At 36.7% G+C, this 19,766-nt stretch overlaps 1 protein-coding gene across 1 annotated transcript in view; it reads right to left on the reverse strand.

Moving 5' to 3' along the window:
• The window catches only part of Hsd17b12 (hydroxysteroid 17-beta dehydrogenase 12), a 148,547-nt gene that overhangs the window by 25,776 nt on the left and 103,005 nt on the right, over positions 1-19,766 (reverse strand). The window contains exons 5-6 of the mRNA XM_026404751.2: positions 14,381-14,445; positions 13,497-13,541 (exon numbers count right to left, since the gene is read on the reverse strand). Of these exons, the coding sequence (XP_026260536.1) occupies positions 13,497-13,541; positions 14,381-14,445 (110 nt within the window). The remainder of the gene's footprint in view (positions 1-13,496; positions 13,542-14,380; positions 14,446-19,766) is intronic.

A 19,766-nucleotide genomic window follows, 5' to 3' on the forward strand; every position in this document is an offset into this window, starting at 1 on the left:
GGGTTTGCTTGACCCCATTCAAAATGTGCCGACTGGGCTTCAAACCAAACCTTATGGAACCGAGTCAGAGAAAGAGCCGATTTCCCAGCCTATCCTGTCAGCACAGCCAGCTGTTCTCCTCTTGGACTGAGTAAGAGCTCTTCAAGTTGTTTACACATTTCCTAAGACTTGTCCTTTTTAGAAGCACATAGTAACTGAATTGCTACTTAATGCAGGTGTGGTACCTGGTTAGATCACAGTCCTAATCCCAACCCTTGAACTAACTACTGGTGTGACAGCTGTTCTTTCTCTGCAGTGTCCCAACGCAGTCAATGAAGGAAGTGTCTACACTACAGGTTACTATATTCTGAATCTCAAAAGAAGGAATGTGTATAATGGAATGAGCACAGAGAGAAGCACCTGAAGGGAATTGGTGTCCTTTATTGTCAGCCTGCATTACCCTTTTAGGAAGCAACACCACCAACTACCTGGTCCTACCTTCATACATGGGGCTCCCCAGATGGCCCAGAGCCAAAAACAATGGCACATTGTGAGGTTATCCAGTTCAGTTATTCACATAGAAGTTGCTGGCCAATTTTATTAATATTTTTAAATACCTTAGTTGGAATCTTCTTGGGGGTAGTTGAATTATCCTAAGATTAACTCATAATGATGACTATACAACTCTAAATGTACTAAAAACCACTGAACTACATACACACTTGCACATTTTATGGTATACAATTTAGTCCTCAATAAAACTGCTTATGAAATACCTCAATAATCATACAGATAAGAATTAAAGAACTGAAATTACATTTGATGTTACTTTCTGGGTTCCGTGGTACATTCCTATAATCCCAGCAATTCAGAAGGCTGAGGCAGAAGGATCACAAGTTCAAAGCCAGCCTCAGCAACTTAATGAGGACCTAAGAAACTTAGTGAGACCCTGTCTCAACATAGACAATAAAAAGGGCTAATATTGTAGCTTTGTGGTTAAGTGCCTCTAGGTTCAAACCCTTGTACCAAAAACCAACCACCACACCAACAGCAACATCAAAAATTTGATGTTACTTTATCAAACCTAGGACGTAAAAAGTCACTCAAAGTGTTCTATGCATATCAACTTATAGCCTGGAACAATGGAATAACACCATGTTATAGCCTCTCTCTTTCACAGTTTTCAGGGATTGAACCCAGGGCCTCTCACATTCCAGCCAAGTGCTTTACCACTAAGCCCTAGTCCTGTTATAGTCATTCTTGGGTTCAGCTGAGGTCATATTATCACCCAGAACCACACTCGATGTTGAGGGCTCAGTATCTAATGTGAGAATAGATATATACATAAATCATTATGTGATGATTCTCCGAGTGGATAGAGGGCACTGATGCTTAGAAGGACCAGTTATGCCTGGGAAACAAGTAGAGCTTCACAGATTAAAACATAAAGTTTACTAGACAGAAAAGAAATTCCAGTAGAAGGGATAGAGTGTAAAAAGACATACAACTTGTGAGAAAATAAAATATACGTTATAGAATTGATGGATTCTAAAAAGTTATCTACTGGATGAATGAATTAAACAGATAAAGAAATAAAGTATGTTCATTTGTTAAATATGTCATGCAACTTACGTTTGCATAAAATATCATGAACAGCTTCTCACACTAGTAAAACAGATGTACATGAGGTATGTCAACAGCTGTGGGATATTTTTTGGTAAAGATAGATTATATGTATTCTTAATGGTATCTAAACACTTTTTTCTATTTCGCATATTTCACCAGAGGGCCATAATGCTTAACTAATAATGTATAAAGAGGGCCCCCAAGTATTTTGTCCTGAGATCACCAGAAACAGAATGGGGAAGAGGACTGGTAATAAAAATGTCCTAACCTGTGTGTGTGTGTGTGTGTGTGTGTGTGTGTATGTGTGTGTGTACATGTCCATTGGTGTTAAGGAAACAAGACTTGTAAGTTGCTAAATAAAGTCTGGAAGGGGTAGATAGTGCCTATTTAGCTTTCCCATACAAAAGAGAAGAAAAGAAATGAGATTTATAGGCCAGCAATCAATCTGGAGAATGACCAGGAAAGTCTACAAGATCAGCTAATCGACAGACGCTGGCCAGGAATCCTAGTACTATATGAATACTACTAAGTAGTCACAAAGTTTTGAAGTTCAACTCAGTTTTCTTCCTAGATACAAATTTATACATTTAAGAACAATAAAACCTTTAGTTGGAATATTGGGGAAATACAAATACATATATCAGGAACTATTTTTTCCCTTATACCACGTGCATGCCATATTAAATGACTCATTCCTGAATGGCAAAAATTGTCCAGAAAATGATCAGAGAAAATGAATCCCTATAAGATATAATCATACTAGGCACAGTGGCACAAACCTGTAATTCCAGCAACTCAGGAAAGGAGGATTGCAAGTTCAAGGCCAGCCTCAGAAACTTAGCAAGGCCCAAAGCTACTTAGTGAGACCCTGACTCAAAATAAAAATAAAAAACAAAAAAAGGGCCAGGGATGTAGCTCAGTGGTAAAGCGACCAGTGTTCAATCCCTAGTACAAAAAACAACAATAACTATAACAAAAATCTTGCTTATAAAATTATTAGTAGCACGCTAAACATTAAATGCTTTCTTGATGGTTTATGTGTATGCACATGACAAAATATATATTTTATACATATGAATTAGAACTCAAGAAGTTTTAATAGCGCAAGTTAGGAAGAAATAATGCTTTTGATGCTCAGCTATTAAAGACCCAGAAATAGGAGCTGGGCTGTAGCTCAGTGGCACAGTGCTTGCCTAGCACTTGTGAGGCACTGGGTTCCATCCTTAGCATCACATATGTAAATATAAACAAATACAACAAAGCGCCAGAAATACTTGTTGAATGCTTACTGGCCAAATGATTCATCATCAAAGACACACTTTCTCTTACGGAGAAGTTAAATTCTTCCTTATAGCTCATTAGCTTCCCTTTTTAAATTCTAAGTTCTTTCGCCTTGCAGGAAAATGGAACACTATTTCCTTACCTGTCAAATAATAACATTGAAAAGACCGAAAAAACTTGAAATCTGTATGCTTCATAAAACTAATGCCTTCATCTATTCTAAAACTATCTTTCTTTCTTTCTAATCAGATTGTCTTAATACATTCAATTTTAAGCCTTCTTTGATTGGGTATTTGTACACAAATCCTTCTTAATAGTCTATGCATAAGTGGAGATTTCTTTCACTATGTTCACATTAAATAAAAATTCTCTTTAACATAGAGTTTTACATAAGATATTTTAACTAAGATATTAGTAGTTTCATTTTACTTTGTATACATTGATTGGGACCTTAATATCTAGTTATTTATATCAATATACCAAGCATTTCCCTGAAATCTCACTATCTGAACTCCATTTCACAGATCATAAGCTGCTTGTGGAGTTAACTCAATATGCTAATTTTAGGCCATCTGCAGGTGATAATTGCTGTTCCAGGAAATTTCTGTTTCTCTTAACAATTTCTATGATAAGGTTATTATAACTTGCAATATCAGTGGTTAAGCATATTAGAAAAATGGTAGTAAACATGACATCTATACTTGTTTCTTCCATGTTAACATTGTTTTCAAAATTGTACAGCAAGCAATTTTAATTCAATGCTTTCTGAAGTAGATTAAAGTTGTTGCAACAGTACTTCTATAACATTGAGAACTTCATATTCTTGCAGGAAAAACAAATGTTCCTGATTTATATACATAGTTTTAAAATTTCATTAATTCTCCCAACAACAAAAACCTAAAATCTAAAGGAGAAGTCAGTATATGTTATATCACACTTAGATATCATACTTTGCATGTAAGTGGGTGTTAAAAGTATACAAATATACAAAGATAAATAAATGTCTTTATGTGAGCTAAATTTAGGATTCCTTGGGGGAAAGCACATGTTTAATTTCAAGAGTGAAATATTAACTGATATTTACTAGTACAACTATGTATATTCTAGCCAAGAAATAAAGAAGTTCATTAGCTCATACAAAATCAAAATTGGTATTATCAGATCATTTAGTTGTGATACATAACTCAAAAATTACACTGGCTAGCCATGATAATACTTGAAATGTTATATTAAAATGTAATATAGGGCTGGGGATGTGGCTCAAGCGGTAGCGTGCTCGCCTGGCATGCGTGCAGCCCGGGTTCGATCCTCAGCACCACATACAAAGATGTGTCCGCCAAAAACTAAAAAATAAACATTAAAATTCTCTCTCTCTCTTAAAAAAAATGTAATATAACATCTGTGGATGGGATTATACAAGATTTATTTCCTTCTTAGTGTTCATGTATCTTCCTCATATTTTGACAACAATTCTGCATTGCTTTTCTAGTTAGACAAGCACCCATAATATTAAAAAAAACTCTAGTGTAAATAAAGTTTTTTTCCCTTTTTTACTACTTTAGCAACAGTAATCAATAATCTGTACAAGGAACTTAAATATGTAGAAGCCAATTGAAATTTTCCCACTTTTTAGTATGAAATTCCCACTCTTTAGTATCACAATGGATACAATACAAGTAAATTACTTTTGCATTCATGTAACTTCTGGTATTTGGTCATTTTTTAAAAAGAAAACACTATCACATCATGCTACAAAAGACAACCAAAGATTCAAATAATGAAAAGATTAAAGTTCAAGATGCTGTCATAAAATAAGAGAACATATGTTGTCACCTGTGTCACCATTATGTTGCAAGCAAGGAATAAAGTATAATAGTTTGCCTGACAAGGTTGGCTTATCATACACAAAACTGGGGCATCACAAACAGACACTCTGTCCACCTCTGCTTAAATTTAACAGGATTTGAATTCAAGCAACTGAAAAGGAACCCACACGAACTAGAAGGAAACAATTTCTTAGATGCAAATACCTTACATAAGTTTTCAACTGAAATAGTTAATAATTTTTATGAATCATAGTTTAATTGTGAAAAGAACTAACAACGACATTACACAATGCCTGGTTTGGGAAAATTGGATGGCAACTCCACTGGAAGCCATACTAGAATGACAAGGCACACATTTCCTTTGGCAAACTGTATAATTTGAGCTTTGTGGTACTAAGAACACAACTTAATTAGAAATTCTTAGAATCTCACCTATATGGCTAACAGAATATTTACTGCACAGGGGGTGGAAAGTTTAATTAGATAAAGTTTTGAGTGCTTTGAGTTCTCCATGAATTATTTTATTTTCCTTTTTATTAATGTTTAAGTCTTTGTGGAAGACTTAATGGCAAAAAAAAAAGCCTTTTTGCCATTCTACTTTACCTGAAATTCTACCCCATGTCATATAAAATATTTTTTTGTAATAAATCCTAGTTTGATCTACATTAAAATAATTAAATAAAAGAGGAACTTTCCATAACAGAGGGCTACATGCAATTAATAATGAATCTAAAGCCATAATTTATAATCCCTAAACAAAATAAGAATACATGTATTGCCATACTCTTATCTTTTCCAAGTTTAGTATACTAGTATATGCTAAGTGCTTCTACGTCTTAATTTTTTTCCAAAGTAAGCTAACTTCCCAGAAGTGACAAACTTCACAAGGAGAAGGATCCCTTAAGTTCTCATAGAGATCTCTACCTTGTTATCCATACATGAGGCATTTCTCCTATGAACTAGCTTTGCTTTAAGCTAGAAAGAACCTCAGGACCAATCTACAATAACTTTTCATTTTTGAAAGACAACAATGTAGTTTGTCATATAATTTGGTAAATCCACCATTTTGTTGTTATGTCTGAAGTAGTCCATTTCTATGGGACCCTAAGGACTAAGTCCTTGGGGAAAAATTTAAAAATTTTAGGAGCCTAAAGATAGCTGGTTCCAAGATGAATTAAAAGACTCGGGGTATTAACTTGGGATACCTTCATTAAGGTATTCTAGGTATTCCCTTGGGTGGGGATCAGTGGTGAGGCTCAAACTCTTCTTTCCATGATTTATTAGTTTCTTAATGTTGTTAACTTAAATTCTTGGAGCAGGGTACTGGGATACATTCTTAGCAAAGTCCCTAAATTAAATAAAATTATACTGCTGAACAGATTCTCACAGATTTCCAAATTAATACGGGGCTCCCCCTACTGGTACTGTGTCACATGTCCGAGGGAAACCCAGACCAAAAAAAAATAAAATAAAAGTGCTTCTGTGCTTTTCACCCATCTGTCCATTCACAGAGTTATCATCTCCTCCGTGGGCAGGGCATTAGGCACTTCTGGGTAAATGATACACAGTAAACACACAGTGGTACAGATGAAGTGAATCTGCATTTCAAAAGCTGCAAAGGATCTCTCACTCTGAGTACTGTGACTTCAGAGAATCCTAAGAATGAACAGAAGATGATCTGAATGTTTACGTCCCCCTAAAATTCATATGCGAAACTCTAAGGTCCAGTGGTGACGACATCATGAAGAAGTACTCTCATGATTTGGAATCAGTGCATTTACAAAGAGGCCTGAGGGAGCTTGTTTGCCACTTCTACCGTGAGGGCACAGCAAAAAAGCACCATCTTTGAGGAACAGGGCCTTCCTAGCCTCCAGAACTATAAGAAACAAATCTTGGTTCTTTATAAGCAACCCTTCTCTAAGGTTTCTTTTCTTTTCTTTCTTTCTTTCTTTTTTTTTTTTTTTTTGGTTATAGCAGCCCAGTGGACAGAGATGGAAATGATTGATTAGTTAAAGCCATTCTAATCTATCAACTCCATTTAGGAAGTATTCAGTCTGAGTACACTCTACACTTGGACTCACCTAGAACAAGAAAACTCAAAACTCAAATTTGCCCCAAAGGCACAGACAAGTAACAGAAATGAGACAGGTAAGTCATTCAGTAGGGACTAGTGGGGACTGTAGTACCTGGAGAGAGCAGGCCCTAACTGCTTAGCATACTCAGGGGCTGCACAGCCCCAATCACTGCAGCAATTGAGATCTGTGTTACCTGATTTTCAGACTGTTCCCAAGACAGAAATCTCAGTGTGAGATTTTCTAATTTTGAAAACTGACCCAAACAAAACATATTGGTAGGCCATGTCCAGCCCACAGACCATTGGTTTGTAATCCCTAAGCCAGAATCAGAAAGGGAGCTCACCTTCTTCTGCCCATTCAACTCTGGCAGGTTCAAAGATTAGGAAATTCTCACAGTTGACTTCAGAGGAAATATCAATAGCTAATCCAGGTTCAACCTTCTAGTCTACATATAATCAATCAGTATGATCTGTGTTCCCAAAGAATTCAACCTAGAATTTTTGGTTTTTATAATTCACTCGTTTATTCAAAAACCATCTGTTGGGGCTCGGGGATGTAGCTCAGTGATAGAGCACATGCCCAGCGTATGCAGGTCCTGCCTTCAGACCCCAGTACCCAAACAAAACCAAACAAAAAATCTGTTACATCTACCATATGTAAGGGATAAGATATGGCAGGAAACAAATGGGACATGCTATCGATTCTCGTTGTGCTTACAACTAACAGAGAGGCTCAACACTAAAAATGAAATGCTGAGTGAGCGGAAGGGAAGATATGTGGTGTGATATATGGAATTGCACTGACCCAGAGACCTAATCTAGGTATAGGTATCAGGAAGGCTCCCTGTCCACCTCCACCCCTAGCAAGATGTGCTTTCAAGTCCCTACTTTGGTTGAATATATAAAGGAAAAACTATAAATAATTATGCTCTGCTTGAAGGTCTGAGGATGTAGTTCAGTGGCAGGGCACTCACTTAGCATGCACAAGGCCCTGGTTCCAGCCCCAGCATAAAAACAACAACAACAAAAAAAAAAAAAAAAAAAAAAAACCAATTACTGTGCTCTGTTTGAGATTCCTCATCCCCATTCCCCAATAAAGCAAATACCAAAACTCAATGGTATCTCACTATAAAAAGTAATTTATAAACCTTATTTTGGGTTACACTCCCACTCATTTCCTTCTTTGCTCTAAAAAAAGTAATAAAGAAGGTTGGCTATGTCTCTCAAATAGAAAGGTAGTCTGGAAATTTCTTAAGGAGTACAGCTATAGGAAGACCTTGCCCTCGCTTCCACCTTATCAACCAAGCCCAGCAGCAGATTCCAGCTCAAGGATCATCAGAAGGAAAGTTCCCCACCCACCCTTCACTGGGTGTTCTGGCTTGGATTTGAGGTGTCTCCAAAGATCGGGTATGAGGCAATGCAAGAAGGTTTGGAGGAGAAATGATTGGGTTATAGTCTTAACCTAATCAGTGAACTAATCCCTAATGGGATTAACTAGGTGGTGACTGGAGGCAGGTGGGGCATGGCAGGAAGAAGTGGCTCATTTAGGGAATGGCTATGGCATATATATTTTGTATCTGGAGAGTGGAGTCCTTCTTTCTGTTTCCTGATCACCATGTGAGCCGCTTCCCTCTCCCACACTCTTCGGCCATGACATTCTGCCTCACCTGGAGCCCTGAGGATGAAGTTGGCCTTCTATTGCCCAAGACCTCTGAAACTATGAGCCCTCAAATTTCTCTTCCTCCTCTGCAATTGTTCTGATAAGGTGTTTTACGTCACAGCAGCAAAAAAGCTGACTGAAACTGGGGCTGCAGGCAGTTCAGGTAATATTGTTTGGACGTTGCTCATTCGAAAAGGAGTAAAGTATTGATGGTCCTGAGGTCCTAAAATTGTGATGAAAGCAATCAAACAACTGTATAGCTGGGAGTAGGAAGGCAACCCCAAATTTGGCAGACTCGTTAGAACAAGCGATCTCAAGTCAGAAACAAATGGTACAAACAAAATCTGTTTTGTCTTTGGATTGATGGAGCTCAGTGTACAATGTGTTTGAAATTAGACCTATATTTGCCTGCCTCTGGAACTACAGCACCTCTCCCATTTTTTATGATTTATCCAATGGTAATCAATAGTAGATAAACAATTTTATTTGCAAATTCTCTAATATTATGGGATGGAAACCCCTCCAGGGATAAAACTGGAATATTTTAGAAGAGTATGGTTCAATATCCTGAGGTTTAGCTGTCTAAAAACTCCACCATTTATGGAGTGAATATCATTGCTCTTGATGAGAGACCAGATTTGCCTTAGATTTTAGTCACAGAGCATCTGAAATCCTAAAGACAAAGCCCGACCTGGAGGACTTCTCTTCCAGTTTGAAATGAACTACCTGCCATACTGGTCACCTACACAGAGCTCCTACACCACTTAAGGAAGAAGAATAACACTGAACCTGTCCCTAAAGGATTTAAGAGCAAAACTGGGAAGGGAAGCAACGAGGCTTCCAAGCATCTGAGGGAAGGGGAAGCCCTGTTAAGTAGGCCACTGAGAGGGGAGAAAGGAATAAACTCAAAATTATTGGGTAAGACTAAAAAGTGGAACAATCCGATGGAACTGGAGGGCTGTTTACAGTTACACGTTAATGCTCTGCAGCCCCAACTATTCTGGTATTTCTTCTGCAATACCCCTGGACACATCACCATCACTTATCTAATGATAACCTGCAATTCACTTGATCTCAGGACAGTGTACTTTTATCTTTCCTCTATTGGAATGTGGGACTTAAGAGGTATTTATAATCACATGACCTGCTCACACAGGACAGGAGAATGTGAACCTGAAGGAAAGGTAAAGACAATTTGATCAGAGCTCTTGGCATGGCATAGACCTTGCAATAAATTGCTGGAGCCTTACTCAGCAAGACCTCCAAATTAGGGGCACAAACCCAAAGTCCCAGGACAAGCTGATTTCACCAGCCTCTCCTCAGACACTCCTCAGCCAGTCATCCCTACCATGTGGTTTGATGTGGAAATAAAACTTGGACCACTCTTGCTGGTAAGAAGAGGCTGTTTTCATTCTCCATCCCCCCCGCCCTTCCCCGTGTCCAGCTACCATAAAACCTTCTAAGATTCTGTAGCCAGACCTCTTTTCACTGCCTTTTAAGTTACTCCAGGGCTCCAAAAGTCATTGCTACGAAAAATGTGGCCCTGACCTGGGCAACATAACACAGTCAACTAAAGAATGATAGGAGCAATTCATCAAAATATCTTATAGAGCAAATCATAGCAGCATGAGAGCCCTAAACCTGGGAGCATCACACACAAAACTTCACCAAGGTGAATGCCTTAAATGCCATAAAATACCTATTGCCAGTCACTCCACCATTAGAATCAAGTCTCTGAACCACACGCTGGCTCACATCGTACCTCTACTTTACGATCTCCGTTCTGTGGAGCACAACACTCAAGTTCCTGCACGATCCTGTCCTAACTTAGTTTTCTCGCCTTCTAGATTTTTTTTATGGCTAATTAGACACTTTACATGCATTGATTCATTTAATTCTCATAAAATCCCATTTATAGATAATGCTTGCCTTCTAGTTTGCCACTACACTCCCACTGTTCCAGTCAAACCATCCTCATATCTGAATGACCACTAGTCAACTGTGCTGCAGAGATGACACCACATCAACTCACACAGCACCATAAAAACATACTGACTTCCATACTATCTTAATTCAATGAATCTCTGATTTCATAAACCAAGAATTCTGAATTTTTTCTCATTAACGTGCACATCACAAAGGTACAGGAAAATTCAGATTCATACTAAAAATCAATCAAGGGCTGATTATTTGGCATAGTAAAGAAATATCTTAAATAGCAAACTCCCTTAGTGCTTTTAAAATGGGATTTGGTTTTCAATAAAGGCTTGCATACAAAAATTTTAAGCATATATCCATTCGTCGGCTGTTCCTGGTTCCCATCAATATGGCCCACAAGCGATTAAGAAACTAGAATCTGTCTTCACTACCTCATTTCATGAGAACAGTGTACATCACAACGGGAAAAAAGAGAAGGGAAGAGGAAGAATGAAGAGGGGGAAGAAGCATTTTGTATTTTATCAAATACAAGTTACTTCACAGTGCTGTTGGGCTTGTGCTGTTTTACCCACAATGTCACTGCCACTGCCACCCCCTGCCCCCAGCACCATGTAGTCTTCAAGCAAGGGCGTAATGTGGTCGCTGCTGCACGTGCTGATCTGGGTTCAGATGCTGCATGAAGGGCACAGGCTGTGGCTGTGGTGCAGAGCAAGCTCACTAGTCCTCCCAGATTAAGGGCCGGACCTTGGCCTTTTATCATTAGTATTCTGTAGACTGCCAGCCAAAAATGCATGTTCTAGGAGACAGAGGAGGCCAGGGTTTTACACCGTAAGGCTGACTTCACAAGCACCCAAGGGCAGACAAGCAGGGGCTTATAAAGAAAGTATTACTGGATCTGCAGTAAGAATCCTACATAGTTTATCTAACAGAGGAGTTACAATTATCAGAGAATAAATTTACAGCTAGTATTAACAATTCTGTCAAATAAAATTTAAACACTTGAACACATTTTCTCATTAACTCAGTACAATATATTATGAAACATGTGTGCATTGTTTTAACACTCATTATTTTCAAACACTCGGCCAAATGTACCAGAAAAGATATATGAAAGTAACAGTACACATCAGTCATTTCAAAAGGCAAAATAACAAAGAACAGAATTACAGACTAGAAGTGATATTAATTTTGATCAAAAAACTTTTTTGCTTTCTTTTTTTTAAATATATTTTTTAGTTGTAAATGGATCTTTTGTTTTATTTATTTATGTGGTGCTGAGGATCGAACCCAGGGCCTCACACATGTGAGGCAAGTGCTTTACTACTGAGCCACAACTCCAGCCCCCCCAAAAAACTTTTGCTTTCTTAAAAATATAAAATCATGATTACACATATTTACTAAAAAACCTTTATCAGCTCTGAGTGTAACAACAATTACATTTTACAACAACAACAATCACATTTTTAGATCACTGACTGTATATTCTAGGCACTCTTCTAACAGTTTTTTACACTTTACATTATTTAATTCTCACAATTCTATGAGATTAAGAGAATTATTATCCTCAATTTACAGACAAAAACTGAAGCACAGAGGTTAAGTAAAATGTCAAAGGTCAGATATAAATAGTAAATGGTAGTTATTTAATTATCTTGAAACCACATACAGACTATTAAAGAATGATTACACTTACACAATATAAGGGAGATGTCTTTCAAACCAAACAGATAAGTTCATTTTAAATTGATGCATTTCTAAAGCATCAATTTTATGCATGTGGGTCTTGCTCCACATCTACTCAGATCCATTTGTTACTGATTTACCTCACTTAAACCAAATCTCAGGTGAGAAAAAAAAAAAGCCTGGCTAATAACAGTAAGAGAGAAGATACAATGGGAATAACTATTTGTTTTGCAAAATTATTTGTCATTTTACAATATAATTCATTTGAGGTGTCTTTAAGTAGCAAGCTACCAAACATTCTTTGCCTTAAAAAACCTAGTTAACACTTTCAAACAACACATACGTTCTAAGGGAGAAGGATAACCATACATGGAAAGTTGGGCAAGGCATGACATTCCTGGGTTCTTGGACTTGAAATCAAACATGCAAAAGTTATACTTTCTCTTAGGACATGAGGACACATGAAGAAAAGAATTTTTCTTTTAAACATTCACAATAAATACCAAGACTATGCCATAAAGTAAAAATTAACAACCAGTTCTTATTTATATTTATCTGATCAATTAAGAGTTCTGAATGAAACCTTTTTTATTTCCTTCAACTAGTGTGTGTGTGTGTATAATATAGTATATATTAGTATGTATAAGCATGTTTTCACCATGTTATATATGCTATATATTCACATATATAGTACATATATACTTCTGCATATATAGTGTATATATAAACTAACGTGTACATATATATTATCTGATATTGCTCATGGGAATTATGCCTCAGGCAGAATTTCACTGGTCTGGTATATAAAACCAAAGTATGGTCATTTTTTTTTTTTTTTGTTTAGTTACTGCTAACAACTAAACAAAATAAGTGCTGAGATATTTCTATTTGTTAGCTACTGTTCCTTTTAGAGGTATCAGCTGTGCTGTCTTTTGTTGGCATATCCAAGGGACACAGCTATAATACATGCTTAGCACTTCACAGCTAGGCTTGGCTATTAGGTTTCTACGAACATCACTCTGGTTACTTTATGGTCCAATATTCTCCATACAATGCTGTGCCATGACATTTAAGCTATCGATTTAAATGGATCGCAAGGGAGACAAAATGAAAAAAATTTATCAGTGATGAATAGCAGGTGGATGAAGTCAATCAATCTTCAGCTTAAGTTTGTTTTTGTAGTCTCAGGACATACTATAGGGTTTGCATGTAGAAGACACTTAAACTGTTAGGTTATTAGAAAGTGAATAACACAGATGCTTGTTTGATGGTACGTTCTTTCTACTTCCTGAGAACATAAGTAAACACACACCTTTCAAATGGAACACATGCTTACTCTAAGGGACTGGAGTGAAATCATCTGACCACAAATCACGATTTTTAATAGAAAGAACCAAAAAGGTGACATATTTCTAACAAAGCTACTTACCTTACAAACAGAAAGAATATTAATATTTATCAGTTTCTTAATGGCCTGAAAAAAATACAGATAATTTTATATAGATTTGATCATATTAGATATATACTCAAGTAATATTGTGATACATTGGAAGTTTCATGAGATATGGCAAAGACCTTGAAAAAATTATAGGAGTTGGGGTGGAGAGGCAGAGTTTATCTTACTCTTAGTGTTACAGTGTTTTTCTAACAAAAGCAGCAATTCATGCTAATATGCAAAAGACAAGGTAAACGTGCAAGTAAACTATGGAAGTGAAAAGACACATTAAATCCAATATAAATAGAACACTTTGCAATTTCCTCTCTCCTGATATGGAGAGTAGAAATTATTGAGTCTAAGATTTTCAACGGTTTAAAAAAATTTACATAGCCCTTCAATGACATATATTCCTTGTTTTCATTAAAGGATTATGTGCATATCAAGGACGCAGTTTTCCTTCTGGTAGAGTTGGTTTACCTGAATCAAAAATGCTGATAGATATTAACATATTTGATTTTTAAATTGATGTTTAGAATCCTAATACTTAAAATAGAGTTGTCCTGATTTAATAAAAAAATAAAACTAGAACTATTGTTGTTATTGACACTGTATAAATGAGTTCATAAACATTTTCTTATTCAATCTTTTTAACATTCCTATGAAGCCACCTATTTTATTGGTGAGGAAACTAAGTTAGGTTCTTCCCCAGAGAATTCAAGTAGTAAACAGAGGAGTTAAGTGTGAACCTCAGGCAGCTGGACTCCAGTGCTCACAGACTGAATCATTATACAATACTATCTTACCAAGACCTGCATGCATTTTTTGTTACCATAGCAGACAAAAAAAAAAAAAAAAAAAAAAAAAAAAAGACTCACATTGTCCAAGTCAGGAATTTCCAAAAAGTATTCAGGATACTCATATGAGATTCCCACATTGTTCACTGAAATAAGACAAAATTGTTAGCTAATATACATTTTACAGATTTATTAAAAACAATGAGATTAAAGCTATCAAGAGTGAAATGATACAATTACATAAAATACTGCTTATGTTTGGGGTAACCTTTCCCACACTTTTCTATTCAAATTTTATACCCATGAAAAGTCCAGTTCAAATGTCTCTTCTTTCGTTTCTTCTGCACTTAGCTAGCATCTAACCCTTGTCAAAAGGACTTCTACTCACCTCTTACTTTCCACAGCCCCTGGAGAGATATGTACTCTCCCTCTGCAACACAGTTATTTGTAGATATTGCTAAACTCTTCTCTACATCTTCAATTTTCATAGTGCAGAATAAGCCACATATGATATGCATCTCGTTTTGTTCACTCTTAAGAGCTTGTGTAGTCATGCCACAAATATTTGCCATATATTTTTGGGCAAGACATGTGCTAGACACTGGGAAAAGTAGAAAGAAACTGCTTCTCATGTGATGGAGTACATAGTCTAGTAGGAATAGAAAGGCGCTCAACCAACACAAACAATTATTTCATGACAAAGTGCAGAGTGCTACGGGAGCCTGTTCCAGCAGAGCCTGACTTCATCTGGGAATTGAGGGAAGGATTCTATGTGCAGCCAGAAAAATAGGTGAGACTGAATACCTCTGATAAATCACCCATCAAAGGCTGAAGTCATGTCTTGGTCTTCCTTGCTTCACGACTCCCCAGTCACCTAGCTTAAGTTTGAGGCTCTAAAACTACTGACATGATCTGAACAAACACACGCAATTAGGCCCATGATTTGAATGCTCAGATATCCTATGGTTTTCTCTAACTCTGGAAAGGCAAAGACAATCCCAAAAAAGGAATAAATACAGGAATTAAAAAATAAATAAACTTCTGGGCATGGTGGCACATGCCTGTAATCCTAGTGGTTGGGAAGGCTGATGTAGGAGGATCAAAAGTTCAAAGCCAGTCTCAGCAACTTATCGAGGCCCTAAGCAACTGTCTCAAAATAAAAAATAATAAGAACTGGAGATGTGGCTCAGTGGTTAAATACCCCTGGGTTCAACCCTGGTAACACTCCCGCCCAAAACCAAAGAAAAAAATAAATACACTATTTCTACATTCGTATCAACTAAGTAACTCGTGAAATGGATTATCTATCTACCTATCTACATTTAATAGATATCAAAATAATTCTATTAAGTAGTTCCTATTATTGTCTCCCTTTTAAAATTTTTTACTTTTTAAAAATGTGTTCTCATAGTTACACACTGAAGTTCACAGCAGTTAAATAATCTTCAAGTCATAGAACAAACTAAGGCAGAACTCAAACTCAGAAAATTGTATTTCAGAGGCAAGGCTCTTAATCAGTACATTAAAGTTGTCATACATCTTCATACATGATTCAATTCCCAAAAAAATCAGTAATAATTGGATAATAAACAAAAATCTGATAATAATGTTTAATACAACTGAAGTATTAGGGGGAAAAAAGTTCATTTGCAAGAAGATAGATTATGATCAATCTGCCAAAACTTACAAGCAATTGTGCCAGATAAGCCTGAGAGTAATAGTAGTAACTTCAATTACTAGTAAGGTAACTATAAGTAACTACAGTAACCTGACAATAACTTTTTCAACAGACTAACAAAATCAGGGGTTCAAAGGAACTCAGTAAGGGTTCTGTGTTAAAGCTAAGCCAGGCTCTTGAGGCACTGTGAGTCTCCAGATTTTACTTGCAAAATTTGGTCAGGATGGTTTGAACAAGACCACTGAAACCTGTCTGAAATTTGTAAGAAAGGATAATGGCAAAACAAACTGTTTTTAATTAGATCTATGCCCATTTGAGTAGGGTTAGTATCTAAACGTAACAGCAGGTCCAAATTCATTTTTAGTTTATTCAATAGGTTCTCCCTCTAATGGGGGTCCCAGGGATCAATTCTATAAAATATCTGTTAACAATTAAGTCAAAGCTAGTTGAAGGTAAGGTATTATATTCGTTTGACATTGCCCTAACCATTATGGAATTATAAAGGATGAATAATTTATTTAAAATGTGACCAAGGAAAGGTTTTTCCAGGTGGTAATGTTCTTCATTATTTTTTTTAAATCTATCATGTAGGGCAAATTCCATTTCCCTTCACTCTACCATATCTAGAAAGACTTCTATCCTCAGATTTCTTTCTAGCCTATGGAAGTATTAATGCTACATTTCAAAATGCTAAAAAAAATTGAACAGTATACTTATAAATCTTTTAAAATCCAGATGTGGTCAGAATTTTTGCTTTTGTTTTTTAATTGTGGGAGCTTTGCAAGTGGCACAGGAACTTCAGGAGGTTCATGAATAACTAGGCAAGCAATAAGTATTGCTGTGGTTCAGGCTGCACTAACAATAGATAGTCTTCAGATCTGCCTCTGCTGATCGAACAGAGGGAATCTATCAATGCTATCTATTTACACAATATAAACGAGAACATCTATTTAACTTAGCTCTCTATAAGAAAACATGCTCATCACTGAAAACTTTAGCCTGAAGAAATAAATAGTACCATATACAAGAACTATGCCTTTATTAATGTACGTACAGATATTTTTTTTAAAAAGTTAAAGCTAGAATAGGCCTTTCAGAGCATCAAGACCAATTCTTTGAGAGGAAATGTACACGAAGGTCACAATGGCAATTTATCCTGTACTAGGCATGAGGTCACTTAACTTCCTTACTTGCTTTTACTGTGGGGTGCATGCTACCTATCATCTTTCCACAAAAAGCCATCACTTTGGAGTGCTATTATTCAAGAGTTTAGGAAGAAACAGCTGTTGCTTTTACTGGTGTTCAGAAAATGATCCCCCAAAATATGGTGCCTTGGTGTGCTGATAATTTTAAATCAGAGGCATTTGGGAATCAGCAGATTCTGGGTGAAGCTTTTTTCTGAGGTTCCCTTATCTACTTAAACCGGATCCACCAAAGAAGAACACAATTGCCTTCAATCTTCTTATTGAAATTTCATTAACCAAGGAAGATTAAACTCATCACAGAGGAGGAGGCTGAAAACCAAACTCCACACCTAGAGGCTAGAGCAACTTTGTCTCGGGCATTGTCTGTTCTCTGGGCCTATTCATCTCCCCTAAAAATCATCTCCTACCCCTCTAAAGTTGCCTACATTCCCCTTTTCCCTCCCCTGTAAAGAGGGTATTTAAGCTTCAACTATCTGGCTCTTCTTTGAATTTCATATTTTGTGTGGGGCCCATGCACGTGTGCATATTAATGAATTTGTGTGCCTTTTCTCCTGCTAATCTATTATTGTCCGTTTATTTCAAAAGATTCAATTTCAACTTTAATTTTTTTCAGTTATCTGAAAAACCCTTTCACTTGTGTACTAAACCTTCAGAGAGAAAGCTAGGACTTCCCTACACTCTCAAACAGTAATTTCCATAAACTGCAGAATAGTGTGAATCTTTCGGGGGGAAAAGGCAAACCCACTGCAATTTTATTTTGAGACGTTAGATGGCAGCAATAACCAAACAGCAGGCGGAAAGCTTTTGGGGAATGGCAAAAGGAAGAAACAGGCTTTGGGTAGGAGTGAAAAGATGGAAATAGTGCCATTATAACTGAATCTCATTAAGAATGGGTGCAGGCAATGCCATCTCTATATTTTACAAGATTTTTTTATAGGATTTACAACACCAAGCAATGTTACAAGTTGTTCTAACATTACTCAAAAAGGTGAAAATTCCTTCTAAATGGCATTATCTTAAAAATCAGCATTAAATAGTAGATTATTAGTGAGTTTTCCTGAATTTTTCAGGTGAGGCACCAGAAATGGATCTAATTTTTTTCGGTGCCCTGAAAAAAACCCTTTCACTTGTGCATTCTCTGTTTTTCAGAAAACAAAGAATATCTGCATAAGCTCCAAATCCTCATGGTTAGCCCACAATCAGAACAGAACCTTGAACACTAAGGAGATCTTTCCCATCCGTTTCTCTCTGGAATTCTAAGACAGGGAAGAATCCAAGAGAAGAGATGAGGCAGACAGAACAGAGGGGAAGACAGACCCAGAACAAGGACCCAGGGAAGTGGAAAGAGAAGTTGGGCAAGAAGTGATCCTCCTAGAGTTGACCCTGGCAGGGAGAACTGGCAGGGGCCATGCTCAGCTGTGCTCTCTGCAGCCCCCTCCAGAACTGCACAAAACACTGGGCTCAGTGTAAGTGCTTCATGTTTGTGACATAGAAAATCCAGAGAAATTCTGAATGTTGTTCTAACTTCTATCATAAAACTTTAAAAAATCATTTCCACATCTCTTACTTAGAAAAAAAAAAAATACACCAGATTCTTGTTTCTTCTAAAGTCATTTGCTGCTGACCTTACTGGACCTAGAATTCTCTATTGAAACCAGCTGCCAGAGATATATAATGTCATTAGAAAATTAGATTTTTGGTATCTGGGTTGAGCATGAGGGAAGAACAAACAATAACTTACTAGAAAAGGAAAAACTACTCATATGGTTAACCTCACACAGACCATCAACCTGCTTTTTTCTAGATTAATCAGAAAGCTAAGAAATTAATGTAGTTTACTTTGCCTAATGGCTGAGCTTCCAAATATAATTCTAATAATGCAAAGTTGTCTCCTCTACTTCCTTCTCATGATATTAAAACAGAAAATGATAAGATCACATTTAAGTTACATTTGTAGTTCTATAAATTAATCCAGTTTTACCGCTTAGTTCATTAGTATAAGATGCTTCTAAAAACTGCTGTCACTAATGAATTTTTGAAATGTACACTTCAGTAATAAAGACTATATCAAAAGAGAGTGGGGGACCCCTCCAGTACTTAATGTTTTAGCTTACATTTTTATAAAAGGGCTGGAGGTATAGTTTAGTGGTACAGCACTTGCATAGCACATCTGAGACCTGGGTTCAATTCCCATAAGGAAATTTTTTTAAATGCCAAAGGATACAGACTACACAAACCCCAGGGTTCAGTCCTGAAGCCACTAGCACCAGCTTCTAACAAGAAGCAAGTGATTTCACCCTAATAAGCCTCAGTTTCCTTATTATACTTATATAGGAAATAGAGATATGGATTTAAGAATCAAATGAGCTAATATACATAAAATCTTTAACACAATGTCAGGAACATATTAATATATTAAATAAACTGAGAAAGAGTTGTTATCATGTGGCCATTAATTCATCAAAACTTTATTGAACTCCCACTTTGTGCCCTAAACAAAGTGCCCTGCTTCTATTTTATATAGCCAGCATCAAAATAGAGAAGTTCTGGGCTGGAGCTGGGGCTCAGTGGTAGAGCATGTGGG

Source organism: Urocitellus parryii, chromosome 4, assembly GCF_045843805.1.
Source record: "Urocitellus parryii isolate mUroPar1 chromosome 4, mUroPar1.hap1, whole genome shotgun sequence".
In the NCBI taxonomy this organism is placed as follows: Eukaryota; Metazoa; Chordata; class Mammalia; order Rodentia; family Sciuridae; genus Urocitellus; species Urocitellus parryii.